The sequence below is a fragment of the Asterias rubens genome, chromosome 11 (genome assembly GCF_902459465.1).
Source record: "Asterias rubens chromosome 11, eAstRub1.3, whole genome shotgun sequence".
NCBI lineage: Eukaryota > Metazoa > Echinodermata > Asteroidea > Forcipulatida > Asteriidae > Asterias > Asterias rubens.
Genome location: NC_047072.1, coordinates 13,722,767 through 13,749,194, shown reverse-complemented (window position 1 = coordinate 13,749,194; position 26,428 = coordinate 13,722,767). Strand labels below are relative to the sequence as shown.

The 26,428-nt window shown below is 36.7% G+C and overlaps 2 protein-coding genes across 2 annotated transcripts in view; one reads left to right on the top strand and one right to left on the bottom strand.

Moving 5' to 3' along the window:
- LOC117296435 (putative glutamate synthase [NADPH]) overlaps nt 1–18,288 on the bottom strand; it is a 43,411-nt gene extending 25,123 nt beyond the window's left edge. The window contains exons 1-12 of the mRNA XM_033779358.1: nt 18,044–18,288; nt 16,829–17,009; nt 16,382–16,512; nt 15,912–16,038; nt 12,975–13,100; nt 12,354–12,449; nt 6,605–6,741; nt 5,791–5,995; nt 4,174–4,285; nt 3,725–3,879; nt 2,413–2,690; nt 1,331–1,481 (exon numbers count right to left, since the gene is read on the bottom strand). Coding sequence (XP_033635249.1) covers nt 1,331–1,481; nt 2,413–2,690; nt 3,725–3,879; nt 4,174–4,285; nt 5,791–5,995; nt 6,605–6,741; nt 12,354–12,449; nt 12,975–13,100; nt 15,912–16,038; nt 16,382–16,512; nt 16,829–16,969 — 1,659 coding nt within the window. The 5' untranslated portion in view covers nt 16,970–17,009; nt 18,044–18,288. The remainder of the gene's footprint in view (nt 1–1,330; nt 1,482–2,412; nt 2,691–3,724; nt 3,880–4,173; nt 4,286–5,790; nt 5,996–6,604; nt 6,742–12,353; nt 12,450–12,974; nt 13,101–15,911; nt 16,039–16,381; nt 16,513–16,828; nt 17,010–18,043) is intronic.
- Nucleotides 18,289–18,610: 322 nt separating this feature from the next.
- Nucleotides 18,611–20,470, top strand: LOC117296762. The gene is made up of 3 exons (XM_033779806.1): nt 18,611–18,677; nt 18,978–19,400; nt 19,529–20,470. The coding sequence occupies exons 2-3, from the start codon at nt 18,983–18,985 to the stop codon at nt 20,107–20,109; spliced, it is 999 nt and encodes a 332-aa protein (XP_033635697.1). The 5' UTR covers nt 18,611–18,677; nt 18,978–18,982; the 3' UTR covers nt 20,110–20,470.
- The last annotated feature ends 5,958 nt before the right edge of the window (nt 20,471–26,428 follow it).

The following is a 26,428-nucleotide window of genomic DNA, read 5'->3' as shown; positions in this document are numbered from 1 at the left end:
CAGTTGTCACAACCAAAATCAATGACAATGTGTTTACAGGCTGAAAGTTGTGGGTTTTTTTCAAGGTTTTTCCCCAAATTTCACAGTTTTTTTTACTTGTATATGGTTGATTCAAACCATTTAAAAGGTGGCATTAGATAAGTAGGCCAATGCCAAACATTATTTGTTTGTCTGATTTTTTTAAACCTACAAACTGACCTCAAGCAATTTGTGTGTATTGTGCTGATTGGCATTTTGATGTATGGTGGACACAGCCCTATGACACTATTAGGTTTGGGTAAAAGTCCCTGGGATTGATGACCTGCATGTGAACTGCTCCCGCTGAATTCACATCAACTAAAGAACATTATTTGCAGATATTATCTTGACATTAAAAATTGTTTGTATGAGAAGAATGGTGTTCGTTTTGTCTGTGTGCTTTTACAGATCAAAGTCCAACCCAAGTAGTGAATACAGTTTAAAAACAATTTCATACAGCATTCCAGTTTTGAGAATGAAGTGTTTAATTTATACCACAGTGTGAGTTAATAAACCTTATACATATTTATGCTTGAGAGCCATTTGCTTGATAGTCTGTTTACCATTATGTTCCAGATGCTATTTTTGCTTTTCAACCCGCGCAAACAAGCATTCATGCACAGGGTTAATATTCATACATACATGTAGTAGGCCTAAGTGGCACATGCTAGTCTACTATGCATGCACTTTACGAAGCAGTCGTGGAACTGTCACAGCGGTGTAGTACACATGCCCACATATATTGCTCTAGCAATACAAATACATGAAAAGATAGAACACGTAAATGTCAATCTGCTGTATGAGGTATAGTAAAGCAATCTAATGTGGAATCGGATTAAGTATTGAAAGTTGACAAATTAGATCCTGAGGCACACATCCAGTACCTCAGCATCGACTGTCCATCTTCAGACCATTTAAAGGCACTGGACACCTTTGGTAATTGTCAAAGACCAGTATTCACACTTGGTGTATCCCAACATATGCATCAAATGGCAAACCTGTGAAAGTTTGACTTGATTGGTCATCGAAGTTGCAAGAGAAAAATAAACAAAAAAACACCCTTGTTGCACAAATGTGTGCGCTTTCAGATGCTTAATAAAAGGCTTCAGCTAAAGTCTTTTATTATTTGATGGAGACATTACTTCTTTCTCAAAAACTATGTTACTTCTGAGGGAGCAGTTTCTCACAATGTTTGACACTAACAACAGCTCTCCATTGCTTGTTACCAAGTAAGTTTTTATGCTAATAATTATTTTGAGTAATTACCAATAGTGTCCAGTGCCGTTAATGTGCTATCTAATATACAACATACCAGTGACATGACAATGTGTTCCCTGATGGGATCAATGGGCGGGTTGGTAACCTGGGCAAACAGTTGCTTGAAGTACTCAAACACCAGAGGATTCCGCTCAGACAGACAGGCTAGGGGAATGTCATTTCCCATGGATCCAAGGGGCTCTTTCCTGAAGTAACAAATAAATCAAGCGTTAACATTGAGATTCTCTGAAAAATAAATAAAGTGATTTTATTAGATTCAAATGCGACTCTTTCCTACCATGATAATCATTTTTGATATTGCCTTAAATACAATTAAATGTTCATAATCACCATTTTTACACTCCAATACGTCATTGAACAGAGGGAAAACTACTGAGCTCTGGAGGTGTCATACTTTCAACATATTTAGATACATGTACTGCAAGAATTTACTGCATCATGACCACATAATGGACGTAAGATGTCAACATCCCAAGATGATATATATCTTGGGATGACAACATCCTGAAGTAAGATGCAGCTTCCTGATATATTTCAACTTAGGATGTTGCCAGCATGAGTAAGATGTTGACATCCGATATGAAATATCTCAGGATGAGATATAAGACGTTGACTTGCCAATATAATTCATCATGTGATGATAACCTGGAAGTGTTCAGGCCGAGTCACACTGCAGCGATAATGAAAACGATCATGACGCAAAGAGAACGCATTCTATTGGTTGAATGCGCGTGTGCGCATTCTGCGTGGAGCACTTAACCAATAGAATGCGTTCTCTTTGCGTCGTGATCGTTATCGTCTTCGTTATCGCTGCAGTGTGACTCGGCCTTTAAGAGCCCAAAATAATTCATCTCAGGATGAGGACATCATGATTACATCCACTATCATGGGATGATAATCCTGGAAATGTCAAGAACCCAAGATAATTAGGAAGACAACATTCTACTTTCAAGATGTCGTCGTCCTGAGATAAGCCCCTCCATCAGGATGTCATTACATGTATCTTTCGTTTAGGATGTCATCATCCTACTGCAAATGATCTCCAACAAGACTTCAACAAGTTGGATGCAAAGCTACTATTAAAAAAAAAAAACACTTCTAAAAAGCTATTCTTACTTATTTTTGATGATAGGAACGATAAGCATATTAAGGTGTTCCACACTGTAGCCAAACATGGGCAGGCGATGGTCCGTCTGCACAGACAAGCTATCTTCCCCATTACTCATGACCTCTGGCTTGTGTACATTGTAGAGGTCTGGCAGTGTGATGACCTGCTCTCGTAACCATTTGCTCACTGGGCGCTGCTGAGCAATTCCTCTTTTTAACTCCTCATCTTTGGTAACCTCACCAATGACAGTGTCAACTAACAGCATACGACCAGGCTTCAACCGACCCTGGTTCGAGAGACAACAAACCTTGTATAATTCTAGAACAATTATGTATGAATTGACATAATAGTCACACTGGATTCACAGTAATAAGAAATGCTATCTTTAACAAGATTTACTTAAACCTTTAGACCATTCCTAAGAAACTGGTAACTTAGGGTACTTGTTTAAGTGTATGAGACCAAACCAGACTTGGTTGATCCGACATCCACCACAAATCCAGATAATGTTGTTTTGCTTTTGATGTATTCAGTTTCTCATTTCTGTAAAGTAAAAAAAATGGTGCTCAACTCAGCTATTACACAAATATTGAGTGGCTCAGAGTGGAATTGGAGGAACGTTATAAAATTATCGGCTATAGCTGCTTTAAAGTCACCTGGAAGTGGTATTTTTTCAAAATAAAGCTTTTGTCACTAATATATGTGTTTTGATGAGTGGAATGTGAATGAACAGTTAACTAAGGTTTAAAAAAATCAGTTCTTATGTTATTTACAAATTTAAGAGTAGACCCAGACCCGAGAGGGCGCTGTTCGTGACGTCAATCAAGGCAGACTTTGCCTGTAATGCGTCGTGTAAACACAATTGCAAAGTACATGTACGGACCAAGTCGTGAGTTTGTACGTTTCAAAAAAAGATTTTTGGGAGTTTTTTTTCGGCAATGCCGACCAGGTGTATTGCTGCTGAATGCAGAAAAACACTTTTTGAAACGTACCAACTCACGACTTGGACGTACATGTACTTTGCACGTGTGTTTACTATACGCATTGCAGGCAAAGTCTGCCTCGATTGACGTCACAAAAGGGGTAGGTGGAGTCAGCCCCCCAAACAACTTTATATATTTTTTAAACATATAAATCGTGACAAACAATTACTAAAAAAATTGTTTTATTGTTCGTAAGCATATACTCTTATGTTTGAAAGAAAGAAAAAAATATTTCCAGGTGACTTTAATATGGCATTGTTCGATACAGTTTTCAATCATTGTATCCTGTCATTTCACATAGTACTGAGCGAATCTGGTAGCTACTGATCTATCTTACCTTCTGCGCTACATCAGCATTTGGGATATCCACTACACCGACCTCACTGGCCATAATCATGAAGCCAGACTTAGTAATACAGTAACGAGATGGACGTAGACCATTCCTGTCCAGAATAGCACCGATGTAACGACCATCAGAGAATGTGAAGAGAGCTACAATTACAGAGGAAAATCAGCAACAACAATAAATTTGTGTTTCTGAATATTCTAAGCTTCTTCAAATTTTCTCAAATTGACCCCCTTGCGCAAACATCTCACCTGGCTACTATCTGCCACACACCCACCTTTTTTTCACTTGCAAGTAAATTCTGTGTCGCTTAAAATGCACACTACAATGTATAAAACTAAGGGACAACCCAGATTATGATGATAGACAGGTGAATTGGGTCAAAAGGAAATAAACACATGTTTTCATTGGAATCCTTTCCCCTGGTAGTATTAACATACCAGGTCCATCCCATGGCTCCATGGCAAACGCAGCCCACTGGTAGAAATCTCTCTTGTCTTGGTTCATGAGATGATCATTCTGCCATGCCTCAGGAACCATAGTCATTATGGCCTAAAATCAAACCATAAATGTGGGTTGTTATTATTAAGAGGCTTGCACGATCCATATTAAGATACTAAATGTATATATGACTCCTACATGGATGTCTGAAGACAATTAGGTAGGCGGTATATGGAACATCTTCTAAGCTAAGTGAACTAGTAAATTGTACAGCAGGCCTCAAACTACATGGAGGTCTGTTGCCATGGTCTTGGCTTTGGTGCCCCTTCAAAAAATTTAAAATCTGCCCTTTGTGAAAGTATGGCCTGAGCTTAGGCTATGGCTGAGACTCGGTCTGCCTGTTTCGAGTCCTGTACTGAAAGAGAATGTTTCCAAACTAACTGACTGATCCTTAAATGAAAAGGGTGATAAACTATAAGGTCTTCAAGTAAAATGTGCCCTTTGCAAAATGAAAATGGCTTTGCCTTCTCAGGATGAGTTTCCTGTTTTGATCTGAGGACCTTGTAGCTCAATATTTTACAGGGCAGGAATTTTTGGCACAAGACCAGAGTGAAAATGAGACAAGACTTCCGAGACGGTTCCCATATAAACTGCTCAATGTTGTGAAACAAGCACTAAGAGAAGATTTATCTTTTTTCTTTGGGTAAATATACTTAAAGGAACATTACAGAATTGGTTTTTGCTAACAAAACAGTTGTTGGTAGTGTAAGCACTTTATGTAATCAACCATTTACATAAACTGACAAACCTGTAGATGTTTGAGATCGATCGGCCATCTGGGTCATGAGAGAATAGTGAAAAACCGATTTCAAATTTTGCATTGCATCGATGCCAAAATAAAAATGAATAAAACGCTCACTGAGCGATAAACTCCAAACGCGAAGTTAGATTACTAATTTCTCATCAAATTATGATATTTCATACAGTAATATTTCAAGGGATGTTTTCAACTATCATCATCATTAGACCGTTTTAAGTTTTATGTAAATCTGTGATCTTCACAATTTTTGTTTCTACCAATTCTGTAACGTTCCTTGAAGTACTTAACCAAATTCAATGATTATTTTATCAGACTCAAAGCCAACATTTGAACATCAGTTTTGGTTAAATTACAGACAAACACAGTAAGGTATTACCAATCAACTCAAAAACACAAGATGGATTTGTCCAGTCTTGATTTTACTGGCCTGATGCTAAAAATCACTGACCTCAGGCCTGCAACTTGTCCAGTCTTGATTTTACTGGCCTGATGCTAAAAATCACTGACCTCAGGCCTGCAGTCCAGTGTAAATTTCATGCCCTGTTGATACTGTGCACACAAACTTTGTTTCTGAGCAATTTCAAAACTTTGTGAATAAACACAGTAATTCTACCATTAGTTGTAAATTGTGATACAAATAATTTCAGACATGCAACTTTCTAATTGCAAAAAAAAAGAGGATATGGCTGATCACACTGAACTTTTGTGGAGTGTTTTTTCAGTTTTCTTTGGCACTGTTTTGAAAAGAGGGAATCAGCTGATAAGTTGCCTGCCTGTAAGTTAATTGAAACTGTACCTCTGGAAGTGTTCTTCCACCTGCCATGATCAAGAACTCCAGGACATTATCAAACTGCCCAGAGTCCGACATCTTCTCTTCAACCACAGGGTAGAGACGTTTCAGCTTGTCTCCATACACTGCACTATTCATAACACCCTCACGAGCATGCATCAGGTTACTGTTCCCACGTAGGGAGTTAATTTCCCCATTGTGGGATATGTATCTGAGTGTTTAAAACAGGCAAAAGTGTAAATGAAGTAAAAAAAAAACAGGCAAGACATTTAATTTAAAAAAACAGTAGGAAAACTTGATGGAGTGCAAGGGCTGACCAATATGTATGCATGGTGTATGCTCTTTTATACTTTTGAGGAAATCAGACTTAAGTATTAGTAGGAAGAATAAAACTGAGCACCCAACAAAAGTATTTCCATATGGGATTGTTAATATTTATGGCGCACAGTTACTAAGGATATACACATTTGTATAAGAGATTAGGCAGTGCACTAAATAACTGAACAGATATGGCCCTTAAACCTGAAAAAGTGGGTCCAAAACCATCATCAAAAGAAAAGTAACAAATTCAGAACATTTTTACAATTTCTTTGATCCAAAACATATTTATTAATGGGAGTAAATTGAGTAAGCACTAATTCCTAATTTCAGAAGGGACCCTTCAAAATGTTCAGATAGTATTTGAGTTTTTCCTGTGGAAGCGCTCTTAGTAAAATAAAATGGCCTTCCCCCCCCCCCCCTCCAAGATGAAATTCCAGGCAACGGAGTTATCACTCACTAAGAAATACAAGGAGACAGGGAAATAAAAAAGTAAACCTACCGCATTGGATGTGCTCTTTCCCAACTAGGGAATGTATTTGTAGAGAATCGACTGTGAACATGGGCAAAGTGTGTTTCATAGTCAGGCTCCTTAAAATCAGTGAAGTACTCAAACAGCTGACTTGGAGTTAACATCCCCTAGAGTTACAAAGATAGAAACAGGGAGAGAAAATATAGATGTTGTGTTTAGGCGCGATGCTTCATATTTTTCCTTTACAAAGGCCACAAAAAACAATTTAAATTTTTTGATAAGAACATTCAAAAGGGCACCAAGGCAATTGCGTCCAAGACTATAGTGGTGTCTCGTGGCTGAGCAGTCAAGCACATCAGCCTCTGAGCAGTCAAGCACACCAGCCTCTGAGCAGTCAAGCACACCAGCCTCTGAGCAGTCAAGCACACCAGCCTCTGGTGTTTCTGACCAGCAGAGTGGGGGTTCGAGTCCCGGTCTTGATACTTGAGTTTTTAAGCAAGACACATTGCTTCATACCTCAAATAGGACGTAGAGCCATAGGTCATGTGTTGTGACGTAACAAAAACCAGTGCAAGAACCAAGTGCATTTAGCATAAAAAAGGGGTTTGCCATGGTGTTTCTGGCAGGTTCAGGCAGCAAAAAAGTGCCACCCCACCTTGTATCAATTTCAAAGTGTTGTATTATGGTTGCTTTATCTCATACAATCATTCTCAACCACCTCAACCAGATTCTTTATCAATAATTTAACTCATAAATGGAAGTTATTAAGTAATTAAAACCATAAGGAACTCATAAATGGAAATTTAATAGATGGAACTTTGAAATAAGGAAGTCATTATGTAACCAAACAAACAGGCATCATGTCTTCTAGTGTTGAATATTATGTCTTGCAAATTGTAAACCATCCCTCCTTCATGATCAACTTTTTCAACCATACCCTTGAAAGATTCCCTGACCAGCTTCAATACATACAAAGCACGGTACAAGTAACTCAATTTTATACTAAATCAAATCAGACAATATGTAAGTGTTTTTAAAAGGGTTGTTTATCACATTCCACGCCCACGCACACCTAATCTATTTTGAAAACCCACTCAACCGATTTCTGCATCAAGAACGCAAAAAGCATAAATTCTCAAGTCGTCTGCCCTACCCCGACAACACTTAATAGCGCACAGCGAAAGTATTCCACAATCAAATTAAAGCATGTGATGGAATTGATCATCGGGGTAATGGACTTCCGTTTTAAGCTCGATAGTGTCTTATAATTCATTCATAGCACTTTGGTTAATTACCCTCATACATAGCTTCAGCTGTCAAGACGTCATGTTTTTAATCTTGACGTCACACAGGATATTTACAAGAGGTTCCCATGGGCTATTTGTGTAGGCATTAGATGAGTGATGATGTGAAACAGGAAAGCAATTCAGTAAACAGATCTACAATATCATGTATAAAAGGATTGAAATGTTATATAAATTATTTGCTATTTTGATGTTTATTTTGAAGCAAGACATACATGTAAGACTAGGATGTGAACATTCCTGGAAAATGGTCCGAGTCCCCCTTTATTCATAGTAACCCAAAATCGACATTTCTAAGATGTTTATAATTCAGGGAAGGTTACAGACTCTGTGCATCGCCAGAAATATATTTGGACACAATGTTGGCTATTCATTTCTCCCTTCTGGGGTTTGTTCTACTTTACTTCAAGAAAACATTAAAGGCTCGAGGAACTTTTCAGAAAAAAAAATCCTTTGAAATCCAGACATGCCTGATTATAAAATTTAAGAAAAAGCCACAAACCAAACCTGCCAGGATTATTCCAAATGATTGAATGTCTATAGATTTGTTTTCTCATCTATCAAGAACCCTTCAAGTTCAAGGGTTCAGCAATAGATGTATCTACTGTAGCGCCAGAAGAGTGCCTACAAACCATGGATTAGGGCCTCCATAAATAATGTACACAGCAAAGGTGCATTATAATTAAACTGCAGGCCTGTATGCTTCGTTTCTTTAATGGCAAGGCCGGGCACCAATGCATTTTCTCTATGGTGAAGGGCACCCTATGAAGAACTTGTAAATTTCCACTGGATCATTTTAAGGGCACCAATGCAATGACCTGGGGGCATGGAGGCAATCGCATTTTCACCTGTATTGTACTATGCATTATAATCATATTTTTACATTCTGATGGAGAAGGAATTCTACTTTCACAAAGACTCCTCTGGGGAAATCTCCCAAAGTGTTACTTCAGTGCCTAGGGTAGGGATCAATGCCTACAGCAAAAGGAGCATCCATCAAAACATACTACACCCAAAAGAGAGTGGGCGGTGATATGACGTCAGAAACACATCAAGGAGATTTGCTTAACGCTTATAATACAGGAAATGAGGTCCGCTTTATTTACACAGATCATGGAGGTAGATGCACAGATTGACATTACCATTATTTAAGACAGGAGAAAATGTAGCTGGGAGGGGAAAAGATGCCGATTAAAGGTCTATCACTGGCTTATAATGTAATCAGATCAATAGAAGAGATAGTGGTTGCTCTATAGTTACAGATAAACCGATACAAGAAAGAGGGCGAAGTGATTGAGATACAACATGTACCTAAACAAAAATAGTGCATTAAGGAGAGTATGAACTAGTTTACTAAAAGGTACAGTAAGGAGAAAGGAAACTCGCAAAAGGAGTGAACTCTTAGGCCAAGTCTTATTATGAAGTCACCAGCCAAAATGAAATCTTTTGTAAAGGGTATTTCTGGATTAAAAAATCAAAAACAAAATTGTTTAAGTTCCCACGCTCTCACCAGGGAAAACCAATTCTGTTGATTTTAAACGCAATGATTATGCAAATTTCTCAATCGAAACAATCGACTGTTGCAGTAGCTCAGAAATGGAGTGGAAATTTGTTAAGGGGATTACCATAACATATTATGTAGGTTAAGTTTGGACTAAAAACCGCGTAAAGACTAGCCTTAAAACCCCAACAAACTGAAGGTTTAAATGGTTTCTTGTTTGTCATTAAAAACATCTCTCTACCTAACCTCCACAAAGCCATCAAAGGGATCTTTATCACCGTACGAAAACATTCACACAAAACCAAATCAAACAGAACAAATTCCATCCTTTCATCCTTTTACAACTTGGGGTGTCAGTAAAGTCAATCAAATATAACGCTTATTTACACTATTAACTAGTCACGTAGACCATTTTGAGAATGGCTAAACTCAGAAACATAAAATGAGTTATTTGAATGCCAGAAAGTTAAAACTCAACTAAATTATATTTTATAACATTGCTTGATTGAGCAAGAAAGTTTTCTTGCATCACCATTTGAAGTAAAAAATCAATTGTGTTCCCAAAGTACTACAAAATAACATACTGGACTAAGAGTACAAATTATTTCTAAGTATCCAGTAAAATTGTTTTGCCAAACGTTGCTTCATTTTAAAGACGAATGCATGCTGTATAATTTTAAGACAATGGCTGACTGATCATCATTTGAACGTGCGAGTTTTGATACATCAAGATGTGTCCAACAGTTTTAGAGTGTCACCATTTGCAGACAAATGTAACCAGGACTTAGGAATGACATTTCATATTATATCCTACCCAACAAAACCCACATTTTCGTGAAAAAATACAGCAATTATCTAAATAAAATTTAAACCCTTAATTGTTTCCATTATCATTCATCCACAATTTATTTTAATAGTTGTTACTTTTCAATACACATTTTAATCCTCTGGAATTAGTACTTTGATATATTCCTCAAATCAAAATCATCCAAGACAATCTGCCCCAAGGCCCCCCCTCCCCTTTTTGCAGGCCTCGCCGTATACCAAGAAATATTTAATTCTACAATCAATAAGACATTAATGACATACAGTGTTTTTTCAGCTACACCTTTTGTTCAATCTTTTAGTATGCTTCTACATATAATAAATAATTCTTTTTGTGACAAACCCACACAACTGAGGAATTAAGAACATTTTATCAACATTGTGTTAGGTTAATAAATTAATTTTCTTACTTAACCAAATTAAAGGTAAGGTGATGCATATCATATAAGTACAAATGAATAACTGCGGAGTGAAATAGCATAAGACAATGTTTACATAATGAGGCCATGTTTTTGTACTGCATTCCCAAGGAGCGAGGTAATTATATTAGATGAAGAATTGACGTAGTCAATGGCTCAAGCATGGCAGAATTATAACGATTAACTAGGGACTTGTCTAAGGATGAAATAAACATGATGGAGCAAAGGTTATCCAAGAGGATTTGTACATTGTGCTTTCATTTTTGTACACTATAGGCCTATGGGTTGTGTAGAAATTATATTCTTTTGTCGCATTGAAAACATATTGCAAATTATCTCAGAGTAAATTGTACCTTTGATATACCATATTCACATTTGGTATTCAAGCATGGAATTTTGGTCCTTGGAAATTTTCTTTTTTCCTTTTGGCTCATATGGTTTGATATACTATTCAGGCTATTTTAAGGCAGTGGACACACTTGGTAATTACTCAAAATAATTTTTAGCATAACGAGTAATAGGGAGAGGTTGATGGTATAAAACATTGTGAGAAACAGCTCCCTGTGAAGTGCAAAGTTTTCGAGAAAGAAGTAATTTTCCATAAATTTGATTCCAAAACCTCAGATTTTGAATTTGAGGTCTCAAAATCATGCATCTGAAAGCACACAACTTCGTGTGACAAGGGTGTTCTTTTCTTTCATTATTATCTCGCAACTTCAACGACCGATTGAGCTCAAACTTTCACAGGTTTATTATTTTATGCATTATGTTGAGATACACCAAGTGAGAAGACTGGTCTTTGACAACTACCAACAGTGTCCAGAGTCTTTAATCAAAGTTTTTCTGATTTTTTCACAGGTAAACAAACCAGAAATCAGACTAAAGCAGTAAGAATATCATGCCTGAAATGGAAATTTTTTAATTTCTTTTTTATCACAAAGTTCAGGGTATGGCTAAGTCAATAGTGAATTTAAATTTTGACCTTTTTATTGGAAGTACCTAAATGGACTTTACACCTGTCTGGAAGGTAATTGCAGGTATACACGTGCAGATGCAGATCAAATATTTACTTGGTCTTATGATTTTCCATCAATGAAGCAGAAGAAACTTTCAGAATCCAATAACCATTCATAAGAGAACCACACCCCAACCTCACACCATTTCATCTGATTTTGTAAGAATATCCCCCAAACTACATGGAGGCTTAAAGCCATTGGACACTTTCAGAACAGAAAAAATATATAAAAATTCACAGATTTACAAATAACTTACAGGGTTTACAGAAGGTAATGGTGAAAGACTTCTCTTGAAATATTATTCCATGAAATGCTTTACTTTTTGAGAAAACATTAAAACAATTATCAATTCGCGATATCGAGAATTACAGATTTATTTTTAACACATGTCATGACACGGCGAAACGTGCAAAACCAAGGGTGGATTTCCCGTTATTTTCTCCCGACTCCGATGACCGATTGAGCCTTAATTTTCACAGGTTTCTACGAAGTGTGGGCCTTTGGAAAATACTGCTTACCGAAAGTGTCCAATGAGTTTAATGGCCTCAAATATGACACTCAGACAGAAATATTCCAAGAGATGTTTTCTACTATCATCATTAGACTGGGTTAAGTTTCATGTAAATCTGTGATCTTAGACACATTTTTTTCGAACCAATTCTTTAACGGCATTTAAACCGATATGATGAATGTTCCTATAGAAAAAATTCTTACCTTGTAAATGACAGTGTCCACAGACAGATTGCAGATGTAGAATCGGTATCCATGCTTAGGAATTGTGTGAGTTGCTTGCTTGCGTAAAGAAAACACCTGTTTTTAAAATTCATGAAAATATGAAGGTCAGACAGGGACATACTTAACAATATGGAAACCATGTAAATAACGACAAACATTAATTTCCTATAACATGTCATTTACAGCTGAGCTGCTAAGCATGCATAAATGTAACGTCTTTCCACTTTCACACTTTCTAGAGCTGCAAATGTTAGCATCTTCCAATCATGGAGATTTCAGGGAAGAATGTAGAATTACATTCCAAGATGATAGGGAAATAGCTTCCACAATAGGGAGATTTTCAAATGTGTTCATCAGAACATGGAAAGATTTGGGGGGGGGGGGTTTTCAGGAAACTCTGCAGAATCAGGAAGAGCTCTACTTTTTCAGTCAGTTACAACCCAACCTATCTCTTTCATTTATTGCACCCATTGATATATTAGGGAGCAACGGCTACGAAGATCGCCATGCCATCAGGACATCCTTCGCAAAACCATAGCAATAGTTGTAGCAATAGCCACATTCATAGCCACCAACTCAGATATGGCCTTAACCACGTACCTGTCTTTTCAGCTCATCTCCTTCAAAGTCTCCAGTGATGAAAACCTGCTGAATGAAAGGCTCCCTGGACTTAGCAATCTCACCAATGACAGTACTATCATGGGGGACAGTACGCCAACACAGAATCTACACATAAAAGGGACAAGGGAACAAAGTCAGGGCACAATTTCATAGAGCCCCTAAAGCACAGAAACAAGCTAAGCAAAAAAAATTATGCTAACCAGAATAAACTTACCAACCAAAATATCATGCCCAAGTAAAACTTGTGACTGGTATCCTGCTCATTATTGCCTAGCAGGGATTTTTGAAGTCAGTATTTTCTGCTGAAGCAGCTATATGAAATTGGGCCCAGGTATCTGGACAATCAGAAATAACAAAGCACTAACAGAAGGCCTCAAATAGAACCCTTGCACATGATGACGAAAGACCCAAACAGCACCCTAACTGAGATTTATAAAGACCTATCATTGGCTGGGAGATGTATGTGGCCAGGGCCCACATTCATAAAAATGTTAAGGTGAAAATACTGCTTGACAAATTTCTTTGGTAAGCAAAAATTGAGTGGGATACCAGCCGCAACAATGCAAATTCAATGTAATTTTGGCTGGTAACCTGTTTCTGCTAAGCGATACTATTCTGTGCTTAGCTAACTTTTGTGCTTACACTACAGGCTTTATGAAACATTTTTCAATTGTCTGACCTCAGCAATCAATGGCAGCCAATGAAGGAGTTTTTTACACTGAAGCCAGGGAGGCCAAAGCAACTTCTAAAGTTTCCTATAGACTTTATAAAATGTGTCCAATGGAAGTAGTGCATTTGTGATATGAAAATGGCCTTGCCCTCTCAAAGATAAAAATAATTCCAGACCTGTGTTACAGAACAAATATCTCGCTTTTAAATCGGATAAATGGCAAGGCCATTTAAAAAAGGTTCTATTATAATGCATTTGTATTGGTAAACATATCAATGTCACCATAAAACTACTATGTCAAAACTAAAGTTGTGACCACAATAAAGTTGGAACTTGAGTTTCCCTCAACTGAAATCAGTTTTGATTCCCAGCAAATTATTTTCAATTTCTGAAAAAGGAATAATTCACAGCTCAAAATGCAACGCATAACAGGAATTTATTACAGTCGACTCCCGTTATAACGAGGTCCGCCGGACTGGCCCATTTTCCTCGTATTATCCGAACCTCGTTATAAACGCAGCGCGCTTAATATAGATACACACGTCATCATTGTGCATGCACACAACACGTGTACGTGCATACACATTGTACACAACACGTGTACGTGCATATACACTTGTGTTAGCCTGCACGGAGCTGTTTGCTTATCAGAACAGCTATTACGAGCATCTTGTACACAAGAATATCATTGCTAAATGTCTTTTATTGAGTGATTAATCAGGGAAATGTAATATTTTGTACAATTTATGATAACAATATAGCAAAGAGATGTCAACTTGCCGTTCAGAGCGAGTGGATTCTGCCGCGTAGCGCATGGTATGAACATGATGCATGCACTGAACGTTCATTTTCGTTGGTGATCGACATGGAGTATCATGATAACAGCATGTCAAGCGTGGGACACCAGCGAGATGTTTCTGGAGTTCCGTTGCACATGGACTGAAGGGAGTGATGATTGTATAAAGGAGCTTGTTTCAGTTGTTTGCCGTTTCCTTTTTTGGCTGTTCCGATCCAGTTGTTTTGTTTCATTTTTCAATTTCTCCTTTTAATTCTTGTAACAGTATTTAATTCATTAAATCTTTGTGTATCTGTGTCTTTTAAAATAATTTTCTATTTGATTTATATTATTGATTTAATAAAATCTTTGCGTATCTGTGTCTTTTAAACCATCTCTATCTTTTGATGTGATTGAATTAAATATTCCGGACGGGCAACCTTTGTTTTTTTCTTTCTTTTCTTAAAAAAAAACATTTTTGGAAACGGGGGAATCTTCATTCATTGAATTGTTATTATTGAATTAATAATAATATTTTTAATTGAAAAAGGGGCTCTACTAAAAAAAAAAACTCGAACAGCGGTGACGTTTTTGAAGTTTTGCATGGATGATACGAGCAAGGAATAATCATTAGAACCCCCAAATACTGCCGAGTGCGTTCGCCGACATGAATTTATTAAGTAAGCGGCATGTTTTTGAAATTGAGAAGGATTGTCGTCAGTGACTAAACCGTTGGTGGTTTTGAGCCACGCGCGTGATTTAAGCCATTCTATTGTCTGCTTGGGTAAACCAGTCCGTTGAATAGACTGGTGGCACTCTACGAGCACCATGCAATTATCACCTCTATTGTATTGATCATGGGGTTTAAGGGCTTCATGTCATTTCTCAACCTTGACGAAGGTAAGCTTTTTTTACACACTTATTCCAGGCCCTCGCTACAAACGTCTGAAAACAATACATTTTGTCTCCAAGGGACCGCAAAATTACCTCGTTATAACCGTGTTCTCGCTACTTCCGTGCTCGTATTATCCATATTTTAATGCATTGAAACACGCACGGGGCAGTTCGGGACCGGCAAAAAACCTCGTTATAACCGGAACCTCGTTACATGCGAGCTCGTAATAACGGGAGTCGACTGTACAATGCACTGCTAGAGTTAAATTCCCCCGACTGTCCGGAGTCGATTCTAAAATACAATACAAAAACACAATCATACCAGACCATACTTAAGAATTTCTCTAAACAGAGGGGGCAATGCAAATATTAAAGTTCTTAGTTTTAAAATAAATTTTGTGAACAATAATGTAAACATATAACTAAAACATATATTTAAATGGTCGATAAATAATTTCATTTTAAAATCATTCTCTTGAAAAAATTCAAAATTTCCTGAAAATATATGAGAAAATTTGCTATCAAATTAGAATAATATGCAACAAAAAAATTACATATAATATGTTGAATAAATTACCTTCAGTTTACACTGTGTGGCTAAATCTGTGAATAACTTTTTGCATTGTGGTGCAGTGTCTCTGTCCAAAAAGATCATCCCTGTGGCATAATGGGATGGTCCGGGCAGGTTTATATCAAGTTCATCTCTGCAGAAATAAATTGAAAATAGAAACCATGAAGTGCCTTGACTTTACCATCAATAGGCTTTTGAGCTCAAGTCTTTAAAAATGAAGACTGGTTGTTGACTGAGTAGAAGAAGCATGTAGAAGTGAATCCATCAAACCGGAATGACGATTTTGGATAAATGCTGTTATATTCAAATTAAATACCATGGCTATCATTCGCAAATAATTAACTCTGATATGGGCCAAAAAATATGAAAACTTTTGGCATAATGTATAGCAAGGAGTAACAGTTCACTGAGGCACAACAGGTCCCAATGTTCAAATAGGAGCAAGAATTGCACAGTCTATTAAATTGAAATCTTACCTCAAGACACGTGCATATAGCTGATGTGGAATCGATGTCATAACACCTGCTCCATCCCCTGTGTCATTATCGCCACTACACGCACCTCTATGCTTCATCCTACACAACATCACAGATGCATCTTCAAGGATCTAAACACACAGTCAAAATATAGCAGCTTAACTTCTGATTTGGATATTTTTTGGGGGTGGGGAGGATACAATGTGCTGATACCAGTTAACCGATTTAATACACTCAGAACAAAAATAAGCAATGGAACAGATTTATTTATTTCAAAGACTATTTGACATCTACACGGTGTGTGAAGTTCCATTCACTGAGTCACAGACTGCAATGGGTGTTTAAGAATAAACAAACCGTACCATATGGACAATATGGCACACACTTGAGTCAAGACCTTGAAAGTGCTTTGATTTCTTTTGCAATCAAATTCAATGGTGGAAATACCTTCTTAGACTTGATTCCATGAATGTTGACGATAAATCCAACACCGCATGCATCCTTCTCCATCTCTGCTGAATATAACCCCTGGGCCAATGGCAGGCCAGTCTGCAGGTCCATCGCTGGTAATGGACAACTCTCTGCCATGGTCAATTGATATTCCCGCAAGTGAGGTGAAACTTCAGTTCTGAAAGTGAAAAAGAGCATTGCAAAATCTTCATAATTCCATGGTGTAGCATAGAGATCATTTAGCATCAAAGTCACTCAAGATTAGCAATATCTTCTCCTAGAGCGCTATGGGCGAATCTCGTACTTATAGGTCTAGGAGTAGGCAATATCATGCTCACTGTCTGACTGTAATAATGCAGGGAACAATATCGTCCAACAATTTTGTGTAGCAAGACTGAACTGATTTTGTGCACAGTGAATGCCAATGTTGAGTAGCAACTGATACATTTTATGTAGAATCTTGTTCTGCTATACAAGGGAAACCGTTCACTGCTGTAACACAGAGCTGAGCAAATTTCAAAAAAAGTAAGTGACATTAACAACAAGAGAAACTGTGCAAAAATAATCCGCAAAGTTTAAACAAAATTGTTAAAACCATTTTCTGACCTTGTTCTGATGTTCTGACTGACGTGACTGAGGCATAAATAACAAGGAATATTAAAATAAAAGATGATGCACTTTTAACATTACAGACTTACCTGTAGTCACCCATTGACAACAAAAATACAAACTGACAATTTTATGTTATTTTGTTGTGGTCTGACGCTGAGTATTACTATTATTAATGGTTGAAGCAAATTTTTATTATTATTGCATGTTTAGGCAGCGTGATCGGTCATGACATTGACCGTGTGTCCCTCTAGCTCTGTGATGATTTTTTGACAGACACACACGAGCTAGCCGAGTGGATAACTCGTGCAAGCTGATATTTTACTTGATTGCAATCACTTTAAATACAATGGCATTGCATGAAAAAAGGTTAAGTAAGACCATAGAGTATGGTAAGACTGTGGATGATTTCGAAATAATTTTATAAACAAACACACATGCACGAGAATTGAGAGCATGAGCAGTGACAGGTCAACCGCAGGTCAACCGCATTTACCACGCTGCTGAGCAAGCCACTGATCCCGTACGTAAATTAATACAGGCGAGGCTGAATGTGCATCAAGTCTGCATCGAGTCAGTTCATTCTCTGATGCTCTTACTTACCAGCAGCTCAGAAAATAAGTCCTTCAGGAGTCGAAAATTGTCCCCGGCTTTTTAGTTTTCAGCATTTACTCACAGCTGTTCCACAAAACTGCCATTTTAGTAACGAAATGCGTATTAATTTGACTTGCTTCGTGCATATGCTTCGTGTGTGCACGGACGGGCTTCGTGCATCAGTCTCGGGAGCGCGCGCATGGACCAAAGCGACACGGGTCAATCCTGGGAGAGAAACTGCTTGCACACGTGGGTTTTTGCCAAACAAAAACAAGACTGCAGACCGCAGCCGAACAACGCATGCGGTTCACACTCGTTGAGCATGCACCAGGCATGCAGGTTCCTTATTTATTATGACCCAATCACAACGTAGTTAATAATTTGGCAAAGTGGGTATTAACCAATCAACGTGTAGTATTAATTGTAGGCGGAGCCTTGTTTCCCGTATATGGCGATTGCAATTCCGTATTTGGTATAGAGGGGTATCAAAATTTGTGAATGAATTGGCAAGCTCACATGCGCTGGGTTAGTGTTGACAAATTGTGTGAAGGCCTACTACTCATCATCGCGCAGAATATTTCAGTATCGGCGGGAATTCGCTCAGAATTTCAGTTTTCTGTTATAAATACGGAGGAAAAACAAGGTAAGTTGATCGTTTTATGTTATTTATTCACGACGGGATCAACTTTGGACAACAAGCAAAATATTATCAACGAATTGATGTTTTGAGATTAGGTAAATGTTCACGTATTTGCCTCGTGGTTTGCAGCGAAACTGTCTCTTGGAAACAGTCTGCCTCCTCCCTCCATGCTCCCTCCATGCGCTGACCGACGTTTAGGAAATTTCCACAGCACAATTTTTGTACACGTTATGTATGACTCAAATAAAAAGATAAGATTTACTAAACATAAGTGTTATTCCACATCTTTTTTCCCATTTACAGACACAATGACTGAAGTAGACACACACTTTTACGATTCTCAGCTTCAAAATATCTGTTCCTTCAACATGCCAGACGATGATGCGGTGAGGAATATACCCGACTCAAGAAAAATATCGAGCCTTGAAAATAACGCAGACTTCGAGGGCGGGCTATTCCGTCAGGACAGGGCATACAACGGGCCGTTTGACCATGCGGCGGAATCAGAGCTCTGTTCGGTGAAAAATCAATTTCAAGAAGATGAATTTCGGCTTGAGAAGTTTTCTGCCAGTGCTGACTTTTTGGAGTCAGAAAGGACTAAATGTTCATCACCATCCAGCCAAAATAATAACATCGAGAAACAAGGCCCAGTTGTGTGTGAGAGCGTGGATGTTCCAGTTTCCTACCAAGTTCATGGGTTGAAACAGCACGAAATGCCCGTCATTGGTAAGAGTTTTTTTCGTTTAAATAAGTCAATTAAAATATCAGTGAAACAAAATAAATAAGCTGATTTAATCATTTTGGATTACTTAATTAACAAACAAATTCTCTATGTTTTTGTTGTATTTGTGCAGGATTCCACGTTGATCAACGCATCATGCCAGGCTTCAAATACAGAGTCCGTGTTCTGAACACGTCCAGCAACATTGCCCAGCAGACATCGTCACCAGCACGTCACCAATTCAATGGACAGGCCCTCCATCTCCTCCGCATAGGTCAGGGCTATGGCCGAAGGTTAACATTTACCGGTAGCCTAAATGACAATCCAAATTTCTTCTGGTCGGACAGCGACCCGTCCGGTTATGCCTTCAGCATGGTGGCAGTGGATGCAGGCGATCAGATGGTGCTGACCGATCTAGCACGACGACCCATCGGACGGGGGACTGTTGAAGAAGTCGGCCCATGTCAAACTGAACTCGGTACTGAGATAACCAAGGACAAAACAATCATCAAACGCATTTCTGTGATCATGAAAGTGCTTCTAAGATACTCTTGTGAGAGGCATGGGATGCGATCCATTCGCGCCAATGAGACTGTGATTGTACGAGGAGTAGCAAGGGTTGTTAAACATGCTGGGAAGAGCCAAGCTTTTACTAAATGTATTGAACAGATTGAACTTCCTATCCAGGGAGAATGTATGCTTTACATGTTATGATTTCAACAAAAACAAATTGAAAACGTTTGCAGCTGACAACAGAAAAAGCTTGCCCCTTCATTTAATTTCAGCCAAAAAAGTTAAAAAATCGTCAAGCTCTAATGTTCCTCTTGCTGCTGAGTGTTGTTTTCCTCTCCCTGGTCAAATCTATAAATTATTGCACCTAAAAATAAAAATACCCGATTCCATACTAAGAAATTCTGTTAAAGGTAATCCTTGCTAAATATTATATACAGATATATACATGTATTGTTATGAATAAGATAATTATATATTTGAATGCAATGTGGTATCTGATTTTTGTTTAGGCCAAACCAGTACCAAAGAGAGAAATTACAAAGAATAGAAAATGTTATCAGTACATGCAGTGTCAATGTGAAATGTTTATCCAGAGGTAGTTGGTTGAATTCCGCTCTAGTCAGTTTTGATTTATTCAATTCAACTCTAAATTATTTCACTTTTATCCAGTCAATTTCCCCTGTGGTTTTATTAATTGATATATGAAGTTCCAAGTGGAGGAAAATTACATTTTAAGCCCACAATTTCGTCATAAAATATTTATTGATCGAAAATAGGTACATGTATATTTAAAGCATAGTATAAAAACCTGTACATATCACACATCTTTATAAAAAGCTATCAATGCAAAAAGTTTGGTTTGGACACTATTGGTAGTTACTCAAATAATTATTATCATAAAACCTTTCTTGATTACGAGTAACGGGGAGAGGTTGATAGTATAAAACATTGTGAGAAACAGCTCCCTCTGAAGTGAGGTAGTTTTCCACGAATTTGATTTCGAGACCTCAGAATGAGATTTTGAGGTCTCGAAATAAACCTAAATCTGAAAGCACACAACTTAGTGTGACAAGGGTTTTTTCTTTCATAAATATCTCGCAACTTCGACGACCGATTGATCTCAAATTTTCACAGGTTTGTTATTTGATGCATGTGTTGAGATACAGCAAGTGAGAAGACTGGTCTTTGACAATTACCAATAGTGTCCAGTGTCTTTAACAAAGAAAGGAATGTAAAAATGGATTAGAATTACTCACTTCGAAACAACTTGAATGTGAACTGTATGTGAATTTTAAAAAAACAAATACAAGGTTCAAGATAATCGTTGCTCAATAAACCGAGTTAAACTCGACATGTATTGAAATGATGATTATTGTGATTTGAGAAATTTAAAAATAGTCAAATATAGTTCGTTTATTTTATAGGGCAGCTTTCGGGCGTAGGCCCACGTTTATTTCTTCTAACTAATTGCAAAATGTTGGGCCCACGTTAATTACTTCTAACTAATTGCAAAATTTGGGGATGTCGCAAAAATGTGCATCCTTCCGTAAAAATAATGTCACCAAGGCCGTAATATTTTACATTTGCCCCTATTCTGCACAACCAATATACAATTATTCAATAATCCTACCCCCATGCTTTTACAGTTTCGATGATAAAGTTTTTTTTTTAAAGCATGGCCTCCGCTAAAAACTTTCCCCAACCGGACGCTTTTTTTTTGTCAGTACATGCGTACTTGGCACATCAACAAATGCCGCTGTCGCAGTGCTTCTCGACGGGGAAATAATATTTCTCGATTTTTTTCCTTCTAAATCGATTAAAAAAGGAATCCTTAAAAATGAAATCAGGAATTGTTTTTAAGATGGCAATTTTAAGTGAAGAAAAAATTGCAAACAGGACGGTGGTTTATTGCTGCACCCTCCCTGTGCGCGGGACACTCGCCTTCAGGTTTAGGGTTATAGGGTTAGGTGTATTGGTGCGTCATCCATCCACATAGCACACTTAATAGGCAAAAATTCATGCGCCATAATTTTTACCACTCAAAGTCTTTTGAATAATAACGTTTTGGAGTCATGCAATTATTAAAATAATTGTATATTAAAGCCATTGGACCCTTTCGGTACAGAAAAAACAAAAAAAGTTCACAGATTTACAAATAATTTACAGGGTTTACAGAAGGTAATGGTGAAAGACTACTCTTGAAATATTAGTCCATGAAATGCTTTACTTTTTGAGAAAACGGTAAAACAATATAAACTCTCGTTAGCGAGAATTACGGATTTATTTTAAACACATGTCATGACACGGCGAAACGCGCGGAAACAAGAGTGGGTATTCCCGTTTTTTTTCTCCCGACTCCGATGATCGATTGAGCCTAAATTTTCATAGGTTTGTTGTTTTATATATAAGTTGTGATACACGAAGTGTGGGACTTGGACAATACTGTTTACCGAAAGTGTATACACTAATGGCTTTAAAGACAACAACGTACTGGGGCTATCTGCTTCAAATTTAGGCTTTAAAGTTGGTAGGCGTACTGCATTCTTTTTTAATGGGAGGAATGCAGCAAGTTGGTTTGGGAAAATGCACATTGGGTATTTTTTCTAGGGCAATTCAAAACGGCTGACCTACCAAAATTTAAAAGGAAATCTGAAGTTTAGTAAAGAAGCTGTGAGACTTTAAGTATTTGTTAAGTATTTTTGAATATTTAGCTTTATTTTGTTTATTAATTTTAGTTTGCATGTATTAATTATAGTGCCTTACATGTACCCCTGAATCCGACGGTGAAAGTATATAGCGCCCTCTGTATGGATTTATTTACCTTTTTAAATGAATGGTTAAAATGAGACGGTAATTTAATTTTAATGATTTTAAACCATTTGTTATAAAATGCATGATTAGAAAGATATTTTAAAAGAAGAATACAATGATCCACACAAGTATCACTCGAAATTGCGTAGTTTTCGTGCCATTGACTCCCATATATGGCCGATGGGTTAGTTCGCAAAGTAAAAGGAAAACCACGCAATTTCGAGGCAAATTTGTGTGGATCATTGCATTCTACTTTTAAAACATCTTTCTTACCACATGCATTATATCACAAACGATTACAAACGCTTTTCAAAGACCAACTCGACCGATCAGGCAACGTGTTCCTTTAAATTATGGATGTTTTGTATGCATTTTTCTTGAAATCGCAATTTTTTTTCATTTTACCAAACTTTCAAGTTGCCAATTTTGTTGAAAACATTAGTGTTGGAAATGAGAAAAAATAAGTATCATTGCCACCAATTCGAAACAAAACAAAATTAACATTAATGAAAAGCATGAACAAGTTCAATTTCCAATCTTTTCTTTTATGATTTTATTAATACAATTATTATACACTCTTTAAAATCAGAGTGTCAACAACTCAACATAACATTAAACAAAAATATTTCCATTTGTATTAGTATTTGAAGATAAAACGCAAATCAAATGAGGAATTTCAAACTGAAAAACCAACATTGGATGCAAAAAACACTTTGAATTAAACCGTAAAGTTAACTGGAAGAAACGAAACAGAAACAACTTTAACTTTCTTGAGTAACTGTTTCACTGTACAAAAGTGATACACTGAAGAAAATGAAGATGTTAACTAAGTATATTTTTCAGACAAAAGTGCAACTATTAGAAGTACAATAAATTTTCATTAAAAATTTGAGTCAACAACAAATCTGTGAAAAATTAAACAGCCACTTTAGTAACTTTGCAAACAATACTTGCAAAAGAAAAAGTGAAACGTTTATCGGTAAATTTAAAAGCATTTATCAGAAATGAAATAAATACGGTGGTAATGTTTCAAAAAACACCTTAAAAAACAACAAAAACAGGAAGAAAAAGCACCAAGATGATTGGAAAACAAAATACCTGTCATCTCAACAAAGATTTCCATACGTCGATTCTGTCAGATCTTCAGAGTGCCATTATTGTAAAATAAACATTACATGACAACTGACAAATCAAACTGACCTTTTCTGAACTGAACTGTTTACAAAATTGTAGTTTACAATGATTTCTATCAAGTCAGTTTTGGTGCAACCATTTAATCAAGGCCACACATGACGGTAAATTAATCTTTTCAAACAAATTTTCAACACAAAAATTAATCTTATAAACAGAATGTACAAAAATTATCCTTGAATATTTTAATGTGTTAATAACAATCAATATTTACAGTAATTTAAGAATGTGATTATCATGCAAAATAACCATGATTGGGCGGAAAGGCATTCATACAAACAATGCTCTACACTGAATAATAATAACTCTTACCACTTATTATATGAAGATCTGTACAATATAATCTCAAAATAACAAACTTTCAGAATGAAATGCATGCAATAACATAAGATAACCAACAGTGTTCATCACCGCATGCTTCTTCTTATTAACATTGTCTTCATCAACCATCATCGTTGTCAAGTTCCCTCTATCCAATAACAGGAACGGATGCTACTATTCATTGTACCAAAAGGAACCAGACTATTTTTCCTTCCAGCCTCGGTTTGGTCTCATTGATCTGACTGGGAGACAAAACCAAGATGGACGCACCATGATAAAGGTCTAGTATTCGAGAAGAACACCCACGTCAAAGATATTAAATGAAAGACGTGCGTTTTAAAATCCATGACAAATAATAAGGACATTATATTAAAACATCCAAATATATAGATCTTTGTTTGCGAAAAAATTATTTAACCTATTAAAGATACAAATTGGTATCTAACATTTGTTGTTATTTCTTTTTAAAACATGTCAAAAATATTTTAAAAATCTTGTTTTTTACATATCTTTCAAACTATATTTGTGATTCAGTTTCCATGGTGTGTCCAATGCAGGATTTGATCCTGTCACCATGAGTATTATTCTCTATCACTGTTACTTTGTATTCACAGTCCACAATATAACAATGGGGTACAATCATTAAAATTGTACACAAACTTTTAAACACTCTTATTTTTTAAAGTTATTGTTTTGCTTGACCTCTGTAGATTACAAAAAGGTCTCACTGAAAATCCTTTAAAAATGTCTGAGCATAAAGAAACAACATTTCTCTGATTTATTGCTTTGTTTTTAGATTTTCAGGAGGACCAACATAATTTAAGCTTTCCAGGAAAAAAACATCTGGAGGATAAACAATCTCAGAAGTAAAAGAAAAGGGAAGATGGAAAAACTCTTATCAAACAACCCATTCTCATTGACAGATATTTTGATTTTTAAAGATAATGAGATGTTGTTTTCTTACAGCTAATGTACTATGTCCTTGTTTTCAACAGAAGTAACAATGAAGATAAAAAATAATACTGAAATGAAACTTACATTTGTATTTCCTTTTTTGTTCTTTCTTCTTCCTGTTATTAATTGTTACCATACTAACAGTGTTTTGTTGATAATAATACTGTAAGGGTTTAATTACCAAAAAAAGTTGTTGGTTTCAACAAAAGTAACGTGAGAACAAAGTAACACAATGGTAAATGAACATCAACAGAACGGAAAAGTGATCGAAGTACTCAACTCATTAACTCAACAAAGAATAATTGATATCATTGTTACCTCAAGCATTCCTGAATTCTCTTCACAAATAGTATTCTGAATTTGTGACAACTGGGCACTCTTGTTCTGGAGGCAAGTTTGTTAGTATGTGACACCACAGAGTAAGAATCTTGACCACATAATTGCTTCTCTATCTACAGGAGTATAAATGAGGGCAGAGTTGGTATTGGGTACAGTAATCTGATAAAGGCGGTAAGTTCTACAAAAAACATATGCAGGAGTGGTTTAATCGGAAGGTTATGGTAGCATTATGATTTCTCAATTATTGGACTTAATTATGAATGCCATGGAAATAAGTTTTTTAATGGTGAAAGGTATCTAAATATGTAAATCTTGTCAAACTTTCTCCGCAATTATTGTCCACCTCCAGTAATTAAAGTTATTGGTGTGTTTAATGATCTTTGAAAATAAAAAAAAAATCAATTGTGATTGGCACAAATGCTGTAAACTTTTCTTGGTTTGAAAAATATACTTATGCTTAGGCACATGTTCCTACTCTAGTAAGGACAAATATTTAAATATTGTTTGGTTTTTACCCTTGCACCAATTTGTATTAAAGACACTGGATACTATTGGTTATTGTCAAAGACCAGTCTTCTCACTTGGTGTATCTCAACATATGCATAAAATAACAAACCTGTGAAAATTTGAGCTCAATTGGTCGTCAGAGTTGCGAGATAACTATGAAAGAAACAAAAACACCCTTGTCACACAAAGTTGTGTGCTTTCAGATGCTTGATTTCGAGACCTCAAATTCTAAACTTGAGGTCTCGCAATCAAATTCGAGAAAATTACTTCTTTCTCGAAAACTACGTCACTTCAGAGGGAGATGTTTTATACTATCAACAGCTCCAATTACTTGTTACCAAGTGAGGTTTATGCTGATAATTAATTTGAGTAATCACCAATAGTGTCCACTGCCTTT

Bases quoted from the DNA above. Each gene is read 5' to 3' on its own strand.
- LOC117296762 (XM_033779806.1), top strand. From the start codon at position 18,983: ATGACTGAAGTAGACACACACTTTTACGATTCTCAGCTTCAAAATATC. The intron at 19,401-19,528 runs GTAAGAGTTTTT...GTATTTGTGCAG, and splicing joins GCACGAAATGCCCGTCATTG to GATTCCACGTTGATCAACGC.